Genomic DNA, 20,536 nt, shown 5'->3' with positions numbered 1-20,536 from the left:
AAAAATATAAATATTAGCACGAGTAAGTCCATTAATGCCAAGACACCTATATCTGTATGATGAACATTCCAAATGTAACCCATACTGAAAATACTATTTATTTTACCCAAGATGCCATAGCATACACTGGCAAAGGTGACTTTTTTGTAGATTCAAAACCAAACCAAAAATAACAATAGTCATCTGGGTTCTTTTCACCAGTTAAATATATGACTATATGATCAATGTGATCCTACAACATGTATAATCAGAAAAATTAGAAATTATACCCCATTATGTATAATATATCAAAGTACATAAATGCATTCTACTGTCATGTATAACTAATTAAAACAAAATTTTTTAAATAAAAGCATAAATTTTATTTAAAATAGAGGTACAAACAAAACAAAACAAAACTTCAATCATTCCTTAACACAGAAACTAATACATAACTTTAAAGAATTTCTATCAGTGAGGATATGTCTTTCTAACACATCATGTTTCTACTGCACAGGAATTCCATATTTCTTCTTTTGAAGAGAGACTCATTAAAGAAATTGAATACAGAATAATAAAAACTACATTAGAAGAACTTCTTGAAGAAGATGGAGAAGAAAAGATGGCAGTTGATATTTCTGAATCTGAAGCCATTGAATCAGGATTTGAATTAAGAATCAAGAATTATAGAATTCTAGAAGGGATGGGTGTCACTTTTCATTGCAAGATGTCTGGATATCCATTACCCAAGGTAAAATATAAATACATATCAAACCTCCATGCTATAATAATGATACAGATAAGTTACACTACAACTATTTTATCCAAATTTCATTAACATTTGCTTGGTGTTCTTGGCAGATTGCATGGTACAAAGATGGCAAACGTATCAAACATGGAGAAAGATACCAGATGGACTTTCTACAAGATGGCAGAGCTAGTCTGCGTATACCTGTTGTTCTTCCAGAAGATGAAGGAATCTATACTGCATTTGCTAGCAATATTAAAGGAAATGCAATTTGCTCAGGAAAGTTGTATGTAGAGCCTGCAGCACCACTTTCAGCTCCAACTTACATACCCACACCAGAACCCATGAGCAGAATCAGGTGAGACTTGTAGGGAATTGAGTTGCTTAGTGTGTAAATTGTGTTTAAACACCAAACAGCCCAGTAGCAAATGGCTGAGATCACACAGAAATGTACAATTGGCAAATACTGACAACTGTCTAGAGTTCTTCTTTCTTGCACTTATGTGGAATGAACAAAGAATTTCATTAGTGTACCATGCTATTCATTTTCTTTGTGCTTATACCTAATATCACAATAGCTCTTATTTATTTAACACATGATCTTCACAGATGTTTAATTTATGCAATAGCCCTACAATGTAGGCATTATTAATGCTTTCTTATAAATTGGAACACTGAGACTCTGGGAACCTTTGCAGATTGCCTTAGTTCACCAAGCTGTTAGTGGTTGTGCCAGAATTATAAATCCAGCCTGGTTTGGCTACAATATGTAAATATGGTTTGGTTTGGTTTTTAAGTGTAATTTCTGTTTTCCTCCTTTAGATAAAATAGTATATTTTTCTTTTCCCATAAATTTATTCATTAGTTTATTTAACCAATTAATCAATTAAGATGTCTTAGTAGTTGAACCAAGAAGGTATGTTGACTAATTAAATCCAAATGGTGAGGAAAAGACAGTAATAAGGATAGTTTCAAGACTTTGAGCCTGAGTATCTAGATGTGTTGAATGATTACTAACCAGGAATAAGACTATAGGGTGAAAAAAAACATAATTTGGAGGGTAATAATTATATATTCTATTTTTGGATCCCAATGAATTTAAGGTACTTTTAAGGTACACACAATAAGTAGATTCTAAAATGACCTTACCAAATAAGAGAAAATTGTTTATTATTTTGCTGAGTTTTCTAAATGTTTTGTGAAAATATTCTGTTTTGCCTTGATTTTTCAGGTCTATCTCTCCACGTTCAGTGAGCAGGTCTCCTATACGCATGTCCCCTGCACGGATGTCCCCTGCACGGATGTCCCCTGCACGGATGTCCCCTGCAAGAATGTCCCCAGGACGTAGGCTGGAGGAAACAGACGAGTCACAACTTGAGAGACTGTATAAGCCAGTCTTCGTGTTAAAACCTGCTTCCTTCAAGTGTTTAGAAGGACAAACTGCCAGATTTGACTTAAAGGTTGTGGGTAGACCTATGCCAGAAACATTCTGGTTTCATAATGGTAAGTTTAGTTTTGTCCAATGAATCATTAAACACACAAAAAGGCTAGTGTGTGTATGTGTGTCCAAGAACTTTAAAAATTTATTTTAAATCTATTTTTTGTTTGTATGTATTTTTTTAACAGGCCAGCAAGTCGTCAATGACTATACCCATAAGGTAGTCATTAAAGAAGATGGTACCCAATCACTCATTATTGTTCCTGCAACGCCCAGTGATTCTGGGGAATGGACTGTGGTTGCCCAAAATAGGGCAGGGAAATCTTCGATTTCAGTTATTTTAACTGTGGAAGGTAAATAAAATAAAAGCAAAGAAACCACCTCATCTCTTAGGTTGTAAACAGGTATTTCAGCCCTCCTCAATTCTAAATCGTGACCTTCCTCTTTCAGCTGTGGAACATCAGGTAAAACCAGCATTTGTGGAAAAACTGAAAAATGTCAACATCAAGGAAGGCTCCCGGCTTGAAATGAAAGTCAGAGCTACTGGTAACCCCAACCCTGACATCGTATGGTTGAAAAACAGCGACATCATTGTACCTCATAAATATCCAAGAATCAGGCAAGTTTGTTTGAAAATACAACCATTAAGCTTATTGTGCAAGTTCAATAACCAAGAAAGCAATACTACTACTATATTATTGACAATTTTTTTTTCACTTTTTATAGGATCGAAGGAACCAAGGGAGAAGCTGCCCTTAAAATCGATTCCACTGTCAGCCAAGACTCTGCCTGGTACACTGCAACTGCTATTAATAAGGCTGGCCGAGACACCACAAGGTGCAAAGTAAATGTTGAAGTTGAGTTTGCAGAGCCTGAACCAGAGAGAAAATTAATCATTCCACGTGGGACATATAGAGCAAAGGAGATTGCAGCCCCAGAACTGGAGCCCCTCCATTTGCGATATGGTCAAGAGCAGTGGGAAGAAGGTGACCTCTACGACAAAGAGAAACAACAGAAACCTTTTTTCAAGAAAAAACTCACTTCCCTCAGACTTAAGCGCTTCGGACCTGCCCATTTTGAATGCAGACTAACACCGATTGGTGACCCAACAATGGTAGTGGAGTGGCTTCATGATGGAAAGCCCCTGGAAGCAGCCAACAGGCTCCGTATGATCAATGAATTTGGGTACTGCAGTCTTGATTATGGAGTTGCATATAATAGAGACAGTGGCGTCATTACTTGCAGAGCCACTAACAAATATGGAACAGATCACACATCTGCTACCCTTATCGTTAAAGATGAGAAAAGTCTTGTAGAAGAATCTCAGTTGCCTGAGGGGAGGAAAGGCTTGCAGAGAATTGAGGAATTAGAGAGAATGGCTCATGAAGGTGCACTTACAGGTGTAACAACAGATCAAAAGGAAAAGCAAAAGCCAGACATCGTCTTGTTCCCAGAGCCAGTAAGAGTGCTTGAAGGGGAGACAGCTAGATTCCGCTGCCGAGTCACAGGCTACCCTCAGCCCAAGGTCAACTGGTACCTCAACGGACAGCTCATTCGCAAAAGCAAACGGTTCAGAGTTCGCTATGATGGCATTCATTATCTGGACATAGTGGACTGCAAGTCATATGATACCGGTGAAGTCAAGGTCACCGCAGAAAATCCTGAAGGTGTGATAGAGCATAAAGTGAAACTTGAGATCCAACAGAGGGAAGATTTCAGATCTGTCCTTAGGCGAGCTCCTGAGCCAAAGCCTGAATTTCATGTCCATGAACCTGGAAAACTTCAGTTTGAAGTACAAAAGGTAGATCGACCTGTCGACACCAGCGAAACCAAAGAAATCGTGAGATTGAAGAGGGCAGAAAGAATCACCCATGAAAAAGTGCCTGAGGAGTCGGAAGAGCTGCGCAGTAAATTCAAGCGCAGAACTGAGGAGGGATATTATGAAGCCATCACAGCCGTGGAGCTCAAGTCTCGGAAGAAGGACGAATCCTATGAAGAACTCCTGAAGAAGACGAAAGATGAACTTCTCCACTGGACCAAAGAGTTAACTGAAGAGGAGAAGAAAGCCCTTGCCGAAGAAGGCAAAATCACTATTCCAACATTTAAACCTGATAGAATTGAACTTAGCCCTAGTATGGAGGCACCCAAAATCTTTGAAAGAATCCAGAGTCAAACAGTAGGTCAAGGATCTGATGCACACTTCAGGGTCAGAGTTGTGGGGAAACCAGACCCTGAATGTGAATGGTACAAAAATGGTGTGAAAATCGAGCGATCTGACCGAATCTACTGGTACTGGCCAGAGGACAATGTTTGTGAACTGGTCATAAGAGACGTGACTGCCGAGGACTCAGCCAGCATCATGGTTAAAGCTGTCAATATAGCTGGAGAAACCTCAAGTCATGCATTCTTACTTGTCCAAGGTAATTTGAAAATCTTTCATTTAATGGACCCGTCTCTGTGTGTCCAATATCACAGTTTTAAAATTTTCTTTTCCTATTGCTCATATTATAAATGTAACATAATGTGCTTTTTTCTCCCCCCCCCCCCTTGTAGCCAAGCAATTGATCACTTTCACACAGGAATTACAAGATGTTGTTGCTAAGGAAAAGGACACCATGGCAACGTTTGAGTGTGAAACTTCAGAGCCATTTGTCAAAGTGAAATGGTATAAAGATGGCATGGAGGTTCATGAAGGAGATAAATACAGGATGCACTCAGACAGAAAGGTCCACTTCCTCTCTGTGCTGACCATTGACTCCTCTGATGCTGAAGACTACAGCTGTGTTCTTGTAGAAGATGAAAATGTCAAAACAACAGCAAAACTTATTGTTGAAGGTAGAAAATAATGATGTCATTGTTTACTTAAGTTGTAAAGTCACCTTTGGTTTGTGACAAAATTAGTTATGCAATTTTACTTTCATGAGAATAATTTATTTGAGAATCAGCCATAAGCTTCTTAGCAAGAATCATGAATTTATATGCCTATTAAGAATATTGATGGTAGGGTTTTTTTAAAGCAATATTACTTTGATATTTCACTTTAAAAATTCTATGAAATATAACTCTGCTTTCAAAAATAATATAAAATTAAAATAACTCCTTTTGTTGAAAAATTTTCAGTCTGTTAGCAGGCAAATATTAGAAATATTCCTGATAGCCTGGGAGAAAGAAAAGCTATACAGGGCATTGTCTCTATCCTATGTCTTGATATAGAACTCTCCAGAGAAATCAGTTTACTCTTATCTTATACTTCAGGTGCTGTTGTGGAGTTTGTCAAAGAACTTCAGGACATAGAAGTTCCAGAATCATTTTCAGGAGAGTTAGAGTGTATCGTGTCCCCAGAAAATATAGAAGGGAAATGGTATCATAATGGTGTGGAGCTTAAGTCCAATGGCAAATACACAATCACATCTCGCCGAGGACGTCAGAACCTCACAGTCAAGGATGTAACCAAAGAGGATCAGGGAGAATACAGCTTTGTTATCGATGGGAAAAAGACAACTTGTCACCTTAAAATGAAACGTAAGTCTTCCCACTCCCACCAGCCAGCAGTAAGCTCATGATGGTTGATCGAACAAAATGATCATGATGTTCTTTTTTGCTCAATATTTCACAGCCCGCCCCATTGCTATTCTACAAGGACTTAGTGATCAAAAAGTCTGCGAGGGTGACATTGTCCAGCTTGAAGTTAAAGTCTCCTTAGAAAACGTGGAAGGCATCTGGATGAAAGATGGCCAAGAAGTCCAGCACAGTGACCGAGTTCACATCGTGATTGACAAACAGTCCCACATGCTGCTCATTGAAGACATGACCAAGGAAGATGCTGGAAACTACTCCTTCACCATTCCTTCCCTTGGACTCTCCACCAGTGGACGTGTCTCAGTCTATAGTGAGTGTTACTTATATACTTTTGCATATTATTTCATTTTTGCAATGCTAGAAATTGAACCTGGGGCCTCACACATACTGAGCTACACCCCAGCTCTAGTTTCATGGTTACATTAACGTGAGAAAAAGAACTTTAATGAGAAGACATCTTAAACAAAATTCTAATCATAATTTTTTTTTTATCCTTGTCTGCTTTTGCAGGCGTTGATGTGATAACACCTCTAAAAGATGTCAACGTGATCGAGGGTACCAAGGCTGTGCTCGAATGTAAGGTCTCAGTCCCTGATGTCACTTCTGTTAAGTGGTATGTGAACGATGAACAGATCAAGCCCGATGACCGTGTACAAGCCATTGTCAAAGGCACTAAGCAGCGACTTGTGATTAACCGAACTCATGCTTCAGACGAAGGACCTTACAAGCTGATGGTTGGCAGAGTTGAAACCAGCTGTGACCTCTCTGTGGAAAGTAAGGGTTATTCCATTCAGTCATTATTTTAAGCATTCTACTTTCCAACTATGATAATAACCAATTTGTTATTTAATTTTTCCCTAGAAATTAAAATTATCAGAGGTCTTCATGACCTTACCTGTACAGAAACTCAGAACGTGGTCTTTGAGGTTGAGCTATCCCACTCAGGAATCGATGTCTTATGGAATTTTAAGGACAAGGAAATCAAACCCAGTTCTAAATATAAAATTGAAGCTCATGGGAAGATATACAAATTGACAGTTCTAAACATGATGAAAGATGATGAAGGAGAATACACATTTTATGCTGGAGAAAATATGACATCTGGAAAACTTACAGTGGCAGGTTGGTACACGTTTTGTTTGACTTTATCTCTTCTGTGGACAGTCTGTTTTCATTTAAGCAATTGTTGCCCAATTCTCCCCCAATTCCCATCCATTTTCCACTTCCATGTCTCTACTCACATAGATTTCTAGTACCCTCAACATTTCCCCCACCGGCCTAAATGCCAAACGTTCACCAGGGCTTACCTCACATGCCATCTCCTCTGTAAAACCTCCTTCAGTCTCCTTGCTGGGATAGGATCTCTTTCTCCTCCAACTCCAGGATCACTTGACCCTTGTTAAATACTTGTCTTATTCCCTGTTTCCTCTTCCCACTCATAAAATAAACCCCTTAAATCTGGACTTCTTTCTCTTCTCTGTGTACTCCACATAACCTACGATCAATAAAGGTTTACCCAATTGAGTTTTATTTAAACTTTCCTACTGCTTCTTTAAACTTCATTTCTCTTATTTCCTTCATACTTTTTATGCACCCAATGAATGCATGTTAAGCACAACTCTGCATATCTGTTTATTTCTTATGACATGAGTAGGGATAATACCAGTCCCATTCATCAGAGATGCTTAGCTTTAAAATGAAAGATCAAATGCGTAAACTAGTTTTCAACAATAACTAGAAATCATCATCAATTTTTTGGTTTGTTATAATTTAATCGTAGAGGAATTAAAATACTACATTCAGATTAAATAGTGTGATCCATGCCAGTTGGTAAATAAGCAAGTTAGACAGTAAAAGTGGTATGAAAGTTTAATAATTCTTGCTTTATTACATCATAAGATTTCCTTTGAGATTTGACCATAAAAATACAATACAACAAAATCTCAACTTCTGCACTTTGATATGTTTAATGTAAACTACATGTTTTTAAGTGTGTGAAAACAAGGAAAAAACTGAGTTCTTTGGTGATTTCACTCAACATTTTTAAAGTGCCTACCATAGGCCAGGTACTTTTAGAAGCTCAGGACATGAAAATGAGTGAGTTATGATATTTTTTCCTAAAGAATTCAAATTTTAGAGGGGAATAGATACATAAGCTACATAAGCAACTGAATTGTTAAAGCAATTATTTCTGATGATGATGGAAGAGGCAGTGGAAGAAACTGGGAGAGGTGACATTTGTCAACACATTGATTTTTAGTATACAGGAGTCCTCAATCCTATAAAAGCATTAATGACTTGAACATTTTGTTTAGCAAAATGTTCCCAACCAATATCAGTCATATTTCCAGGAAATATTCCTCACAGGGACCAAATACAATGTTTAGAAGAAGGAACTCAGTTAAAGGTCATTCAACTTGTGTGCTGTGCATTATGATTCTCAGAATTCTGTATTTTTATCAGTTGCTTTTTCTTCGCAAAACTGTTCTGATTCCAGTATATTCTCTGGTTATTAGTCATGCATATGTAGAATAAGAGATTTCTGTGATAGCTTCTAAATATGGGTAAAAATAATCTCATTAGACATTTTACAGTGTTCAAAATCATGTTTCAAAATTTGATTTTAAATTGCACAAACATTACTTCATTCTATAAATACTTTAAAAGGACTCACGTGTACTTCTCTTGTTCCCAAGGTGGGGCAATCTCCAAGCCACTCACAGATCAGACTGTAGCTGAATCCCAGGAAGCTATATTTGAATGTGAAGTTGCCAACCCTGATTCTGAAGGTGAATGGTTGAGGGATGGCAAACACCTGCCACTCAGCAACAACATCAGAAGTGAATCTGATGGCCACAAAAGGAGACTTGTTATTGCTGCCACCAAGTTAGATGACATTGGAGAATATACCTATAAGGTGGCCACTTCCCAAACATCTGCCAAACTCAAAGTTGAAGGTCAGTGATATAACAGAGTTATCTTTTCCAAATCATATTGCTTTCTTAACTGTTATTTTAGAAGTCAAATGGTATAAACATTTTGGATGATATGAATCTTCATTTCATAAAAACATTATAAATTCTCTGAACTTTCCTTCTGAGCCATATCAAATGAGTCTATGTGATGAGATAAAGCTATTTCATAGGCTCTGTGAAGTAATTAAATCAGACACTGATTCCCCATTTCTCTTTCATCCTTCTCCAGTCAGTCTATTAAGCTATTAGTATATGGTTATGCAAATTTCATCCCAGTCTATATTTCAAACATAGAAAAACATTGCAAAATGTCATGTCCAACTGAATCCCATGTTTCCCTAAATAATCTTTTAGAATGAGGAACTGCATACTGCAAAATTTTTGTAACCATTGTTTTGTAAGATGACTGGGTAATCGTCTTGTTCAGGACTTATTTTCCTTGCAGTTTAATATTTTCTAAACCGATCATTAATTCATCTTCAGCTGTCAAAATCAAGAAGACTCTGAAGAATCTCACAGTGACAGAGACACAGGATGCTGTTTTTACCGTCGAGCTTACCCATCCTAATGTCAAGGGTGTCCAGTGGATCAAAAATGGGGTTGTGCTGAAATCCAATGACAAATATGATATCTCAGTCAAAGGAACAATTTACACCCTGAGAATTAAAAACTGTGCCATCGTGGATGAGTCTGTCTATGGCTTCAAGCTTGGAAGGCTGGGAGCCAGTGCCAGACTGCATGTTGAGAGTAAGTTGACTTGGAAACAATTTACAAGGAAGTAATTCATGATTACCATTAAGTTAACCCTATCACTGAATTTCTCTATCTTCACTAGCTGTCAAGATCATTAAAAAGCCAAAGGATGTCACTGCCTTGGAAAATACCACTGTTGCCTTCGAAGTCAGTGTTTCCCATGACACGGTTCCCGTAAAATGGTTCCATAAGAATGTGGAGATTAAGCCAAGTGACAAGCACAGACTGGTCTCAGAGAGGAAGGTCCACAAGCTGATGCTGCAAAACATTGCCCCCTCAGACGCTGGGGAATATACAGCTGTGGTGGGGCAACTGGAGTGCAAGGCAAAGTTGTTTGTGGAGAGTACGTTTTTAGGCAGCCCCACTGTTCTACGATTCTACCTACCATTTGTTTTGTTTCATTTAATTTTAAAATAAGACATATTAACTGAAGTGCTCTCTCTCATTTTCCCTAGCATTACACATCACAAAAACCATGAAAAGCATTGAGGTACCTGAGACCAAAACTGCCTCCTTTGAATGCGAGGTGTCCCACTTCAATGTCCCTTCCATGTGGCTGAAGAATGGTGTGGAAATTGAGATGAGCGAAAAGTTCAAGATAGTTGTGCAGGGAAAACTCCACCAGCTGATCATCATGAACACCAGCACAGAAGATTCAGCAGAATACACGTTTGTCTGTGGCAATGACCAAGTCAGTGCCACCCTGACAGTGACTCGTAAGTACAAAAATACATACATGTATGTATGTATGTGTGTGTGTGTGTGTGTGTGTATATATATATATTTAAATGCACATATTCAGTGGACTCATTATTATTTCATATCCTAGACTTTTCCTTATCCAACATTTACTCTACTCAAAAAATTAAAAAATTTAAAAAAACTTGACTGACATATCTAGTGTGTGTTCACACTGTTAGGTGCTAGCACTCCCACCAGGATAAAATTTCCCAATTATAGTAGCTTTGAAAGGCTACTCAGAAAGATGCTTCATCGTCTATCACTTCATCTTTCTGCTCCTCTCGCAGTTGACATTGTCCTGTACAGGATATGGAAGACATCAAAGCCCCTGTCTCTGCATTCTCATCTGTTCAACAGACATACTAATAACATATCAAGTTTTCATGGTGCATGTGTTACCACCCACATCGTATTTATGTGACGTCTCCTTGGGTGTTTTCCCTTTCCCCCTTGCAGCAATCATGATTACATCCATGCTAAAGGACATCAATGCTGAAGAAAAGGACACCATTACCTTTGAGGTGACAGTAAACTATGAAGGCATCTCTTACAAGTGGTTAAAGAATGGTGTGGAAATCAAGTCAACTGACAGGTGCCAGATGAGAACCAAAAAGCTCACACACTCACTGAACATCAGGAATGTTCACTTTGGAGATGCTGCTGACTATACATTCGTGGCTGGAAAAGCAACCTCGACAGCCACACTTTATGTGGAAGGTATGGCTTCATAAGTGTCATAGTAATAGGGGGAAAAAAGATAAAACCTACTGTATAAAATGTTAGTCCATCAATTGATAAAGAGATAAATAAAAGGTGGTACTTCCATATAGTGGCATATTAATTACCAATGAAAAGGAAGCACTGATGTGTGCTACAATGTGGATGAATATTGAAAAACTTACACTAAGTGGAAGAAGAAGTCAGCCACAAAGAACCACAGATTATATAATTCTATTTATATGAAATGTCTGGAATACCCAAATCTATTGAGAGTGGGAAGAGTCTGGGGGTGATAGCTCAGGGGTACCTGTTTTCTTTTGGGGGAAATTAGAATGTTATAAAATTATAGTGATGGTTGCACAACTCTGAATTTGAATACACTAGGAGCCATTTAATTGTGTACTCTATGTGAGTGAATTCTATAGTATGTGAATTATGTATCTGTAAGGCTGTTAAAATGGTCAACTTTTTTACATGCTATATTCCAGCTCGTCATATAGAGTTCAGGAAACACATTAAGGACATTAAGGTTCTTGAGAAAAAGAGAGCCATGTTTGAATGTGAAGTCTCTGAACCTGACATTACTGTACAGTGGATGAAAGATGGCCAAGAACTGCAGATTGCAGAGAGGTTAGTCATTTTGTCTAACTGTATCCCAGTAATGCTGTTTCTTTTGAATCACATACATTAAGCTCCAATTTCCATTTCATCCACAGAATAAAGATTCAGAAGGAGAAATATGTCCACCGCCTTTTGATCCCATCCACGCGGATGTCCGACGCGGGCCAATACACGGTGGTAGCAGGAGGCAACATGTCCACTGCTAACCTCTTTGTAGAGGGCAGAGACGTTCGCATCCGAAGTATTAAAAAGGAGGTTCAGGTATTGTCTACAAGCTGAATTTTATGAGACATCATCAACAGTGCCTAATCCATAGTTTTATATTTTAATTTTTGATTTCTAAATTTTCTTTCTTTCTTTTTGTTTGTTTGATGTCTAAATTTTCTAGCCACAGTTTTTTAAAGATTAAAATCAGCTCATCCCTGCTGGCTTAGATTCTTATGCTGACACCAATTTAGTCATAGTTTCTACTCACTTGGGGAATATGTGTGTCCTTAGCAGCTGTCTAAGTACTTTAATTAGAGCATCTGTAGAGACCTCATTGTAACAAGTGGCCACTTGCTGAACTAAAATTTAAATTATGATGTTCAGACATCAATTAGAATTAAGGAAATTTAAAATGAGGTAGAAAATTCTCGGGTTTCTATCTAGGGAGTGGCAGGTGTGCAAGGATTTAGTGCTGAGTACTCTTTCTGTGAGGAATTCCATTCTGAGCAGCACTGGACTCCTCTCAAGGATGCTGAGCAAACACCTTTGCTCTCTACTGTATTTGCAGAGTTGGTCCTCATGGGTACCAGTCTTCCCAAGTGATGAAACGGAGGGAATGTGTTCAGAGAAATACTTTTTGAGTTCAACTTCACCATATTGCTCATCCAAAAACCTTAGGCCATCATGAAAAAGCTTTCAACAAGGATTCAGATCACCTGAATGTCTTCCAGTCTTTATTTTCCAATTCTGAACCTTGTTGCTGTTTTTTTCTTTTTTTTTTTTTTACTTTTAAAGCAAAGATAATAACTCTGACCTAGCTTGCCAAGTTATTGTTCATATAATATGAAATCAAGTTGAATAGTGACTTCAAAGAGCTTTATAAATAATTAAAAGTCCCCAGTGTAATATGTCATTACTTTTTTATTATTAATTAAGAAGCAAACATTTAAAGATGAAATGATTGTCTCCCTGGACAGCCTCCCTCATTAGTGCAGGTATAAACATGATTCTCTACAAAAGAAGTTTGAGTAATATTTGTCAAAGACCAGGCAGGAAAAATTAGAATATTACATAATCAGCCAACTTATAATGTACAGATTTTGTATGCTTGTCAAATCAACAGTTTTAGAAATAAGAGGAAACTAGATCAGATTTCAGTTTTCTTTTTATGTTACTCTATCAACAGGTCATTGAGAAACAGCGTGCTGTAGTTGAGTTTGAGGTCAATGAAGACGATGTAGATGCCCATTGGTACAAAGATGGCATTGAAATTAATTTTCAAATCCAAGAACGACACCAATATGTGGTAGAGAGAAGAATCCACCGTATGTTTATCTCTGAGACCAGACTGAGTGATGCGGGCGAATACACCTTTGTGGCAGGAAGGAACCGGAGTTCTGTGACTCTTTATGTCAATGGTACGTAGTAGAGATTTAACCAATTGTATGGATCCATCTGGAGTAATCCTCTCTTTTAAGTAACGGAAGCTCTGGTAGTTCCTGGGCAGTTTCTAAAGAATCCATGGCACTTATATGACTGAAGATACATTTATTTTCACACTATACTTCTGGGAAAGGGAGGGTAGCTATTACAAGTATTATTGAGAGGTCATTTCCAGGAAGCACCTAAAGGCCATATCCTCTTTTGATTGATCAATGCTGTTGAATGTCCACTGTGTGTCAATTATTATATGTCCCACATATGATTCTAAATACTGCATTAAAGTGTTTTAGTTCTCTGTCCCAAGTGCTTAAGTACCAATACCAACATTATACAGGTGATAGAGACATTTCCAGGTTCTGGTGTGAAGAATCTGGGAGAATCCTAAGATTCCCTTTGAGACTGTGGGAGGGTCCAGAGCCACAGATACTATGGATCTAGGTCCTTATTGCCTCAAGCTCTAAGATCAGAGGTTCAAGTTCCACATACTACCAAGCACTCTGGCGGAGCCTGAGAGCAGTCTGTCCTCAGGCGGTTACCATTAGACCTCTGCTTTCTTCATTAGAATCCTTATTGCTGAATTTGAGACTGGTCTAGATTGAAGGCTAATCTAGATACACAGAGAAAAATAGAACCTTCCTCCCATCCCTATCCTGGGCTCTATCTTGAACACAATACCCATGAGACAGACACAGGAACACTCAAGATTCACAAATGTGAACCATTTACCAACCATTTTCCTGGGTTCCTAAAAGACCAACTGGTCATAATATCCAGTTTTTACTTCTGTATTAGTGGTGGGGAAGCTGAGACATGAAGTAAAGTTCTTTTCTATAGTAGTGTTAGAAACTGGCCTTGTAAAAGTCCTCTCTCCCTTTGGGTTCTGCGAACTGCCCAGGTCCCCTTGCTCATTCAACCCTGAGAATAAGCTTTAAGTAACATAACAGAAAATTTTGTTAAAATCACTTAATTGAGCTTAACTAGATCTGAAATAATATTCATTTATTCTTTTAATACATACTGATTGCATTTCACTGGCACCTGTTTATAGTGAACTGACAATGATATATACACAAATCCTTGCAAAACAAATAAGCCTGAATGGAATGAGCTGCCCCATTGCATGACTTTTATTTGATTGATTAATTGATACTAGGGATTGAACTTAGGGGTACTTTATCATTGAGCTATACCTTTAGCCCCTTTTGATTTTTTATTTTGGTCTTAGGTCTTCCTAAGTTGCCAAGACTGAACTTGAACTTGTAATCCTTCTGCCTCAGCCTCCCAAGAAGTTGAGATTATAGATGTGCGCTATTGCACCTGGCTCCAAATGACTTTTAAAAATAAGTAGCTCACAGAAGTTGTTCTAGAATTATCTTAGGCATTCAATGTTATGTACCATCAAGGAACTAAAATAATCATGTTATAGTGAGAAACCGCATTCTCAGCAATACCCTCCATCCCATGTTAAAAAAAAAAAATCTTCTGAAGCTGTTCCTTCTACTTGAGGGCAAAATTCTTGCTTAGAATAAATAATGTTTTAATATTTAATTTAAAGATATCATAATTCCAAAGTTTTGCTTCTGGCAACAAATGAGTGTAGAGTCCTGTGTGCTCTCTGTGTTTTCATACTTTTTCACAGGCTATCTCTGTCCTTTTCTTCCAGCTCCAGAACCGCCCCAAATTCTGCAAGAGCTCCAGCCGGTCACTGTGCAGTCTGGCAAGCCTGCCCGTTTCTGTGCTGTGATATCTGGCAGACCACAGCCCAAAATTTCCTGGTACAAGGAGGAACAGCTGCTTTCCACTGGCTTCAAGTGCAAATTTCTTCATGATGGACAGGAGTACATGCTTCTGCTCATTGAAGCTTTCCCAGAGGATGCTGCTGTCTACACCTGTGAAGCCAAGAATGACTACGGAGTTGCCACGACCTCTGCTTCACTTTCAGTGGAAGGTAGGAGTGCTGCTTGCTAATGAAGCCCGCAAGCCAGCTTCTTTGTTCTCCCAGTGCATTTAAGTTACAACCTGGAACTTGTAAATGATTCTATCCAACTTTGAAAGTGGTCCATTGCAAAATAAATGAAGATAAATCTGCACGCTCCCTTCTGTGAGATCTGTGTGGTGAATTAATCATGACAAAACCTTTGGTCTTTTTGTTTAGTTCCAGAAGTTGTGTCTCCTGATCAGGAAATGCCAGTTTATCCTCCTGCCATTATTGCCCCACTTCAGGACACCGTCACTTCTGAGGGACGGCCAGCCCGTTTTCAATGCCGAGTTTCTGGGACAGGTAGGCTTATACACAAAAGCTCTCATTGCTAGTATTTACAAAGAATGATGGAAAGAAAAGTTTCTTTCACCTTTTCCTCTACCACGAACATCTTATGCATAATGTGAAGCTTGATAGGTATGTAGCAGGCTCACTTAAATTATTGAATGAAGAATTAGATTAATATTTTCCACTACTGTTTTATAGCCTTAAAAATGGTTAAGGTGGTAAATCTTGTGTGTGCATATGTGTATGTTTACACAACAGTTTTTTTAAAAAAAATAGCTCAGTGTTTTCCACTAATCATCAAAAAAAGTCATGTTCCTTTATGAATGTAGCTGCACTTTTATCCCTTGATTGAGACATAACAATGACAAAAACTATACTTATTATTGTACTAATTATAATAACATCTGAAAGTGTTTCAAAAAAGAGTCCATTTACATGTAGGACATTATTTAGTCTATGAACAATCCTGTATGAAGTATCTGTTCCTTTGAAAGGCAATAGCGCTCAAAAGTGGGAGCTTAATGGTCAGAGAGGCTGGATTTGAATCTTGGCTCCAATGTGTGACCTTCAGCAAATGTGTGGTTTATCTATTTCTATTCCCTCACAAATGAGGATATTATTGCATTCAATCTTAGAATATTCATTTCTTGAGGGAGAGATACCAAACTAGTACCGGAACCTGGTGCATGCAACATGGAACCTATTAGAAAGTAAGCTCCATGAGAACAAGTGTAGATCCTTACTCAAGAATAGCACCCTGGTACATAGCCGGCACTCCATAGCAGGGGTGGCTTGGACAGTGAATGACTGTTATGTGACCAACAGCAATCACTGAAGTCCATTACCAGGATTAAGCTAGCTGACTCAAATCAGTATAATGCCCAGTGCCCTCATAGAGAAATCACTGCTTCTATTTTTACTTGAAGCTTACATTTTACACATTATCAGCCCTTCCCCTCACCCCGGAAATCTGACCTTGGAAAAATGAAACAATACATGTAGAGCCATTTCAAACCAATTATGATTGCACAGATAGAGATGAGATAAATCAAAAGAATAAATTATTGATTTGTCCTAAATGAAACTCATTGCCTCATTTGCTTAGCTTTTGTATACTAACACTAAAGGGAAATTTCAGAGCTCAAGTATCTCACTGTACTCTTAATCAATTTTATTGTTTTGTTTATTATGCTTCTCCCATTAGTTTATAACCCAATCTCTACCTTGCCAGGGTCTATTTTCCCAAACAAGTTAGTCTTTCAATAAGTCTTCTGACCTAATGATTTCCTCCTCTGGGATGGAGATGGTAAGCTAGAAACCAAATGGACCTGTTGGATTGTATGAGCATAATTAAAGTGCAATACACATAAAACACCAATAGGCACAGTGCCAAGTGACTGGTGCTCAATGCATTCATTTTATTATACCCACAGAGAGGCTGTATATACATATAAGTCTAGTATTGGATGACAATGCAGGCAAAGACTAGAGACTTTCTGTCATTGAGCCGTAGTGTTTGAGAAACACTAAATATCAATAAATCAGGACTGATCTGATAATATCCTACTAATACAATAAAGAAAAATTTATTTTAAAATCAAATTCATTAAAACTACACTAAATAATTTACCCATTTATTGAATATTATAGAAAGCTTTTCATATAAACAGATGTAGATCATCCAAAGTAGTAATAGTTATCTCAGCTATATTTATATAAATTTTTGTCTATAGAAAAATATAGTTTTGCCTTGAAGCTGTTGCAAAAACATATTTTAAGCTTTCTATAAGATTCTGGAGTAGAAAGAGAAGAATTCTGTCTTTTCTGCATGACTAATGTCTTTAAATGCTTGAATGAGTCTTATAAATTCATGAGATCATTAACTCTCTATGTGTGGTAATATTTCTTATACATGTAGAGGGTTAAACATCCTCTTGTAGATATACTTTCTATATGACAGATATTGAATTCATTAAATAAAATGCCCTTTCAAAAGCTTACCAAATCACAAATTCATCCCTGGGTCTGAAAGTATTTCCACAATGTACCCTGACTAGGTATTACCTAAAAGAGTAAACACAGTCCTGCCTTCTATGAAGTGGATAAATCTGAGTTTTCAAAAGCCTTGGTCTTGTGTTTCTGGGGACTCCTGAACCATGTCACAGGGTTCTAAGCCATCTGGTGATGCTTTTCTCACAGTGAAAATGTTATTTATGGCAGGTCTCTGGTGACCCCTACTGGTCAAAGATAAATTTAGAAAAGTAAATTTTTTTTTGCCTTTATTTTATTTTATTTTATTATTGATTTTAAAAAAATGATAGCGAAATGCATTACAATCCTTATTACACATATACAGCACATTTTTTCATATCTCTGGTTGTATATAAAGTATGTTGACACCAATTAATGTCTTCATACATGTACTTTGGATAATGATGTCTATCATCCTTACTAACCTCCTGCCCCCTCCCTTCTCCTCCCACCCATCTGCCCTATCTAGAGTTCAATTTTTAAACAATACAGCTAACAGCTAGCTTCTTGCAAGTTAGTGTCATTTATTTAGAGGCTGATAGTGACAGCTAGCTAAATGAAATAACTAGTAGTGAGGGATGTCCATTGTTCATTTGAGCATCTATTCCATTTCTATTCTACTGACATTTATTGTACCCCTACAGTTGAGATGTTATACTAGGTGCCAGGGGTGCACAGAACAGGCTGTAGATGAGGGGAGGAGTGTGGGCAGCTGGAGCCCAAGGTTGTAATCGCTACAACAAGTCCACGCATCAGTCTGGGAGATAGTCAGAGGATGCTGTATTGAAGAAGTAAGACCATCAGGCACAACGATGTTACAGGCAGAGAGAACCTTCCTAAAGTCACTTTGTGTTCTGCAAGTGACAAGTGATGGAGTATGGTTGGAAAGCAATGTCCTGAGAGGATGAGGAAGCTAGAAAAGAAGACAAAGGCCAGATACTAAAGTGTTGGTATTTTACGCTTAGGATTTTGGAGTTTATCTTGTTTACTTTGAGGAGCCACTGCAGGATTTTTAAACTCCTGGGTAACATGATCAGGCTTGTTTTTGAGAAATAACACTATGATAAGGAACAGAGGAATGGACAGAGGTGGGAGGTGAGACTGAAGAGGGTCTGGGGAGAGGCTGCTATTGTAGGGTGGAGAGTGCTGGCCAGTCTTCCCCAAGGGGAGTCAGGAGGGAGAAGTAAGTATATTGCCAAGGGAGGTTTTGCCCTTTGGCTCATTTGCTGTTGGCAGTTCATGTGTGTCCTCCTTCAGTTCACAAAGGAAAAACTGTCAGTGGGAGTAGCAGAGGACCTTGTACAGGGATGAATGAACTCTGCATCCTCCCGTTTCCATTGGCAATTAAAAACACACCTAATAGATCAAGTAGTTGCAGGATGGCTGTGCAGTTCCATGTGATGGTGTTGCCAATTATGTCACATGTCCTTGTCTTTAGGCATGGAATTGAAGACACTGTGATGTTAGGTACTCTCATTCTAATGAATGACTTGTGCCAGTGGTTTATAAAGCCTTTCATGCATGCTATGTCATTTAATTCTCACAGCCATTTTATGCAATGAATTGTGGCACTCCTCATTTTTCAAATGAGAAGACTGATCAGAGAGGCTAAATGATATAGCCAAAGTCACACAGCTGGCCCAGTGCAGTCTCAGGATTCCATTCTTTAACTTACCTTGGAACAACAAACCAATATGTTTCATTCAAAGGAGAACCCGTAGTTTATAAACAACTACCATCATAGGAAGGAGGGTAACTTTCATAGATCAAAATTGCTGCCAAAAGGCTAAGGATGGGGTTGTTAGAAGATTCCTATGGATGGTATTGAGATAGGAAGTGGGATAGTTTCAAAAACAAGGTGGCTTTGATTCTGGCCATTTAAACCTAATTTTAACACCTAAATTTAAAATGCACATTACCATAAAGTACAACAGTATAATAATATTTTATCCTTTATTTGGGTTTGTATTTCTATTAAGATGGCTCAAAACATGTATGGAAATAGTTTTATTATAACTGCTACTTGGGAAAAAAATTAATTTTTAATGTGCCCAAATTCCATGAAGCTCTCAGTGTTTGTCTGTCTCTCTCAATTTAAATTTTTTTCTTCTGTACAATTATTTGTGCCATATATTTTGCTTAACTGAGCCTTTTGACACCTGTTCATTGGTAACAAAAAGTACAGATTTTTCTCTTCGGCCTTCAAGAATGTCTACTTTAGACTTTATAGGATGTTGATTTTCTCAGCTGTCTTTTTGATTGATCACTGTGAATACTGCAAGTGGAGATTTTCCTTATTTCTGTCTCAGAATACAGCCACAATCCCAAATCCGTCATTCATAATGACTGCTTTTCAGGACCATGTTTTTCTCAAGGTCACTAAATAGGTCAAAATTGTGTTCCTGTCTGTATCCACCACATGATCTCCAAATGCCTCAAAAGAGTATAACTAAAATTCTATCATGTTGAATATTTCAAACCAGTGAGATAGAGCAAGAGAGATTTTTCTAGAATCATGATTCCTTCCTGAAGATGAAAGGAAGTCATTTAATAGTGGATTTATAGTCCATCCAAAGGAAAAGAATAATGTCCTTAAATAAGCATGAAATACAGTCTCTAGTCTGATATTATGTTTGCAGGTAAAATTTAACACTTACTTATTTGGGGGACTTAGATGTTGACTTTTCTTTTTGATACAGATCTAAAAGTGTCTTGGTACAGCAAAGACAAGAAAATCAAGCCATCTCGGTTCTTTAGAATGACTCAGTTCGAAGACACTTACCAACTGGAAATTGCTGAAGCTTACCCAGAAGATGAAGGAAGTTATACTTTTGTTGCTAGCAACGCTGTGGGCCAAGTGTCAAGCACAGCCAACTTGAGACTGGAAGGTAGAGTAAAGCCACTTTAAGGCCACATTTTGATAGAGCTCTAATCTCACAGCACCAGTAACAATTACTAAATATTTCATGTAAATCATTGTTGGTCCTACCATTTTCTTTTAATTCAACTAATTATTTCCGTGTCATATGCAG

The 20,536-nt window shown here is 37.9% G+C and overlaps 1 protein-coding gene across 2 annotated transcripts in view; it reads left to right on the top strand.

Moving 5' to 3' along the window:
• Window positions 1-20,536, top strand: part of TTN (titin) — a 266,424-nt gene that overhangs the window by 26,664 nt on the left and 219,224 nt on the right. For both annotated transcript variants that reach the window (XM_081261924.1, XM_081261925.1), the window contains exons 22-43: window positions 497-730; window positions 841-1,085; window positions 1,959-2,230; window positions 2,354-2,518; window positions 2,616-2,784; window positions 2,892-4,585; window positions 4,719-5,000; window positions 5,421-5,687; window positions 5,782-6,054; window positions 6,255-6,518; window positions 6,606-6,866; window positions 8,441-8,701; window positions 9,203-9,466; window positions 9,555-9,815; window positions 9,928-10,188; window positions 10,670-10,930; window positions 11,422-11,563; window positions 11,650-11,815; window positions 12,948-13,179; window positions 14,868-15,152; window positions 15,360-15,485; window positions 20,204-20,392. In XM_081261924.1, coding sequence (XP_081118050.1) covers window positions 497-730; window positions 841-1,085; window positions 1,959-2,230; window positions 2,354-2,518; window positions 2,616-2,784; window positions 2,892-4,585; window positions 4,719-5,000; window positions 5,421-5,687; window positions 5,782-6,054; window positions 6,255-6,518; window positions 6,606-6,866; window positions 8,441-8,701; window positions 9,203-9,466; window positions 9,555-9,815; window positions 9,928-10,188; window positions 10,670-10,930; window positions 11,422-11,563; window positions 11,650-11,815; window positions 12,948-13,179; window positions 14,868-15,152; window positions 15,360-15,485; window positions 20,204-20,392 — 6,574 coding nt within the window. The remainder of the gene's footprint in view (window positions 1-496; window positions 731-840; window positions 1,086-1,958; window positions 2,231-2,353; window positions 2,519-2,615; window positions 2,785-2,891; window positions 4,586-4,718; window positions 5,001-5,420; window positions 5,688-5,781; window positions 6,055-6,254; window positions 6,519-6,605; window positions 6,867-8,440; window positions 8,702-9,202; window positions 9,467-9,554; window positions 9,816-9,927; window positions 10,189-10,669; window positions 10,931-11,421; window positions 11,564-11,649; window positions 11,816-12,947; window positions 13,180-14,867; window positions 15,153-15,359; window positions 15,486-20,203; window positions 20,393-20,536) is intronic.

The sequence above is a fragment of the Spermophilus citellus genome (assembly GCF_964194105.1).
Source record: "Spermophilus citellus genome assembly, chromosome: 11".
Taxonomy (NCBI): domain Eukaryota; kingdom Metazoa; phylum Chordata; class Mammalia; order Rodentia; family Sciuridae; genus Spermophilus; species Spermophilus citellus.
This window is presented reverse-complemented; position numbering and strand designations above follow the sequence as displayed.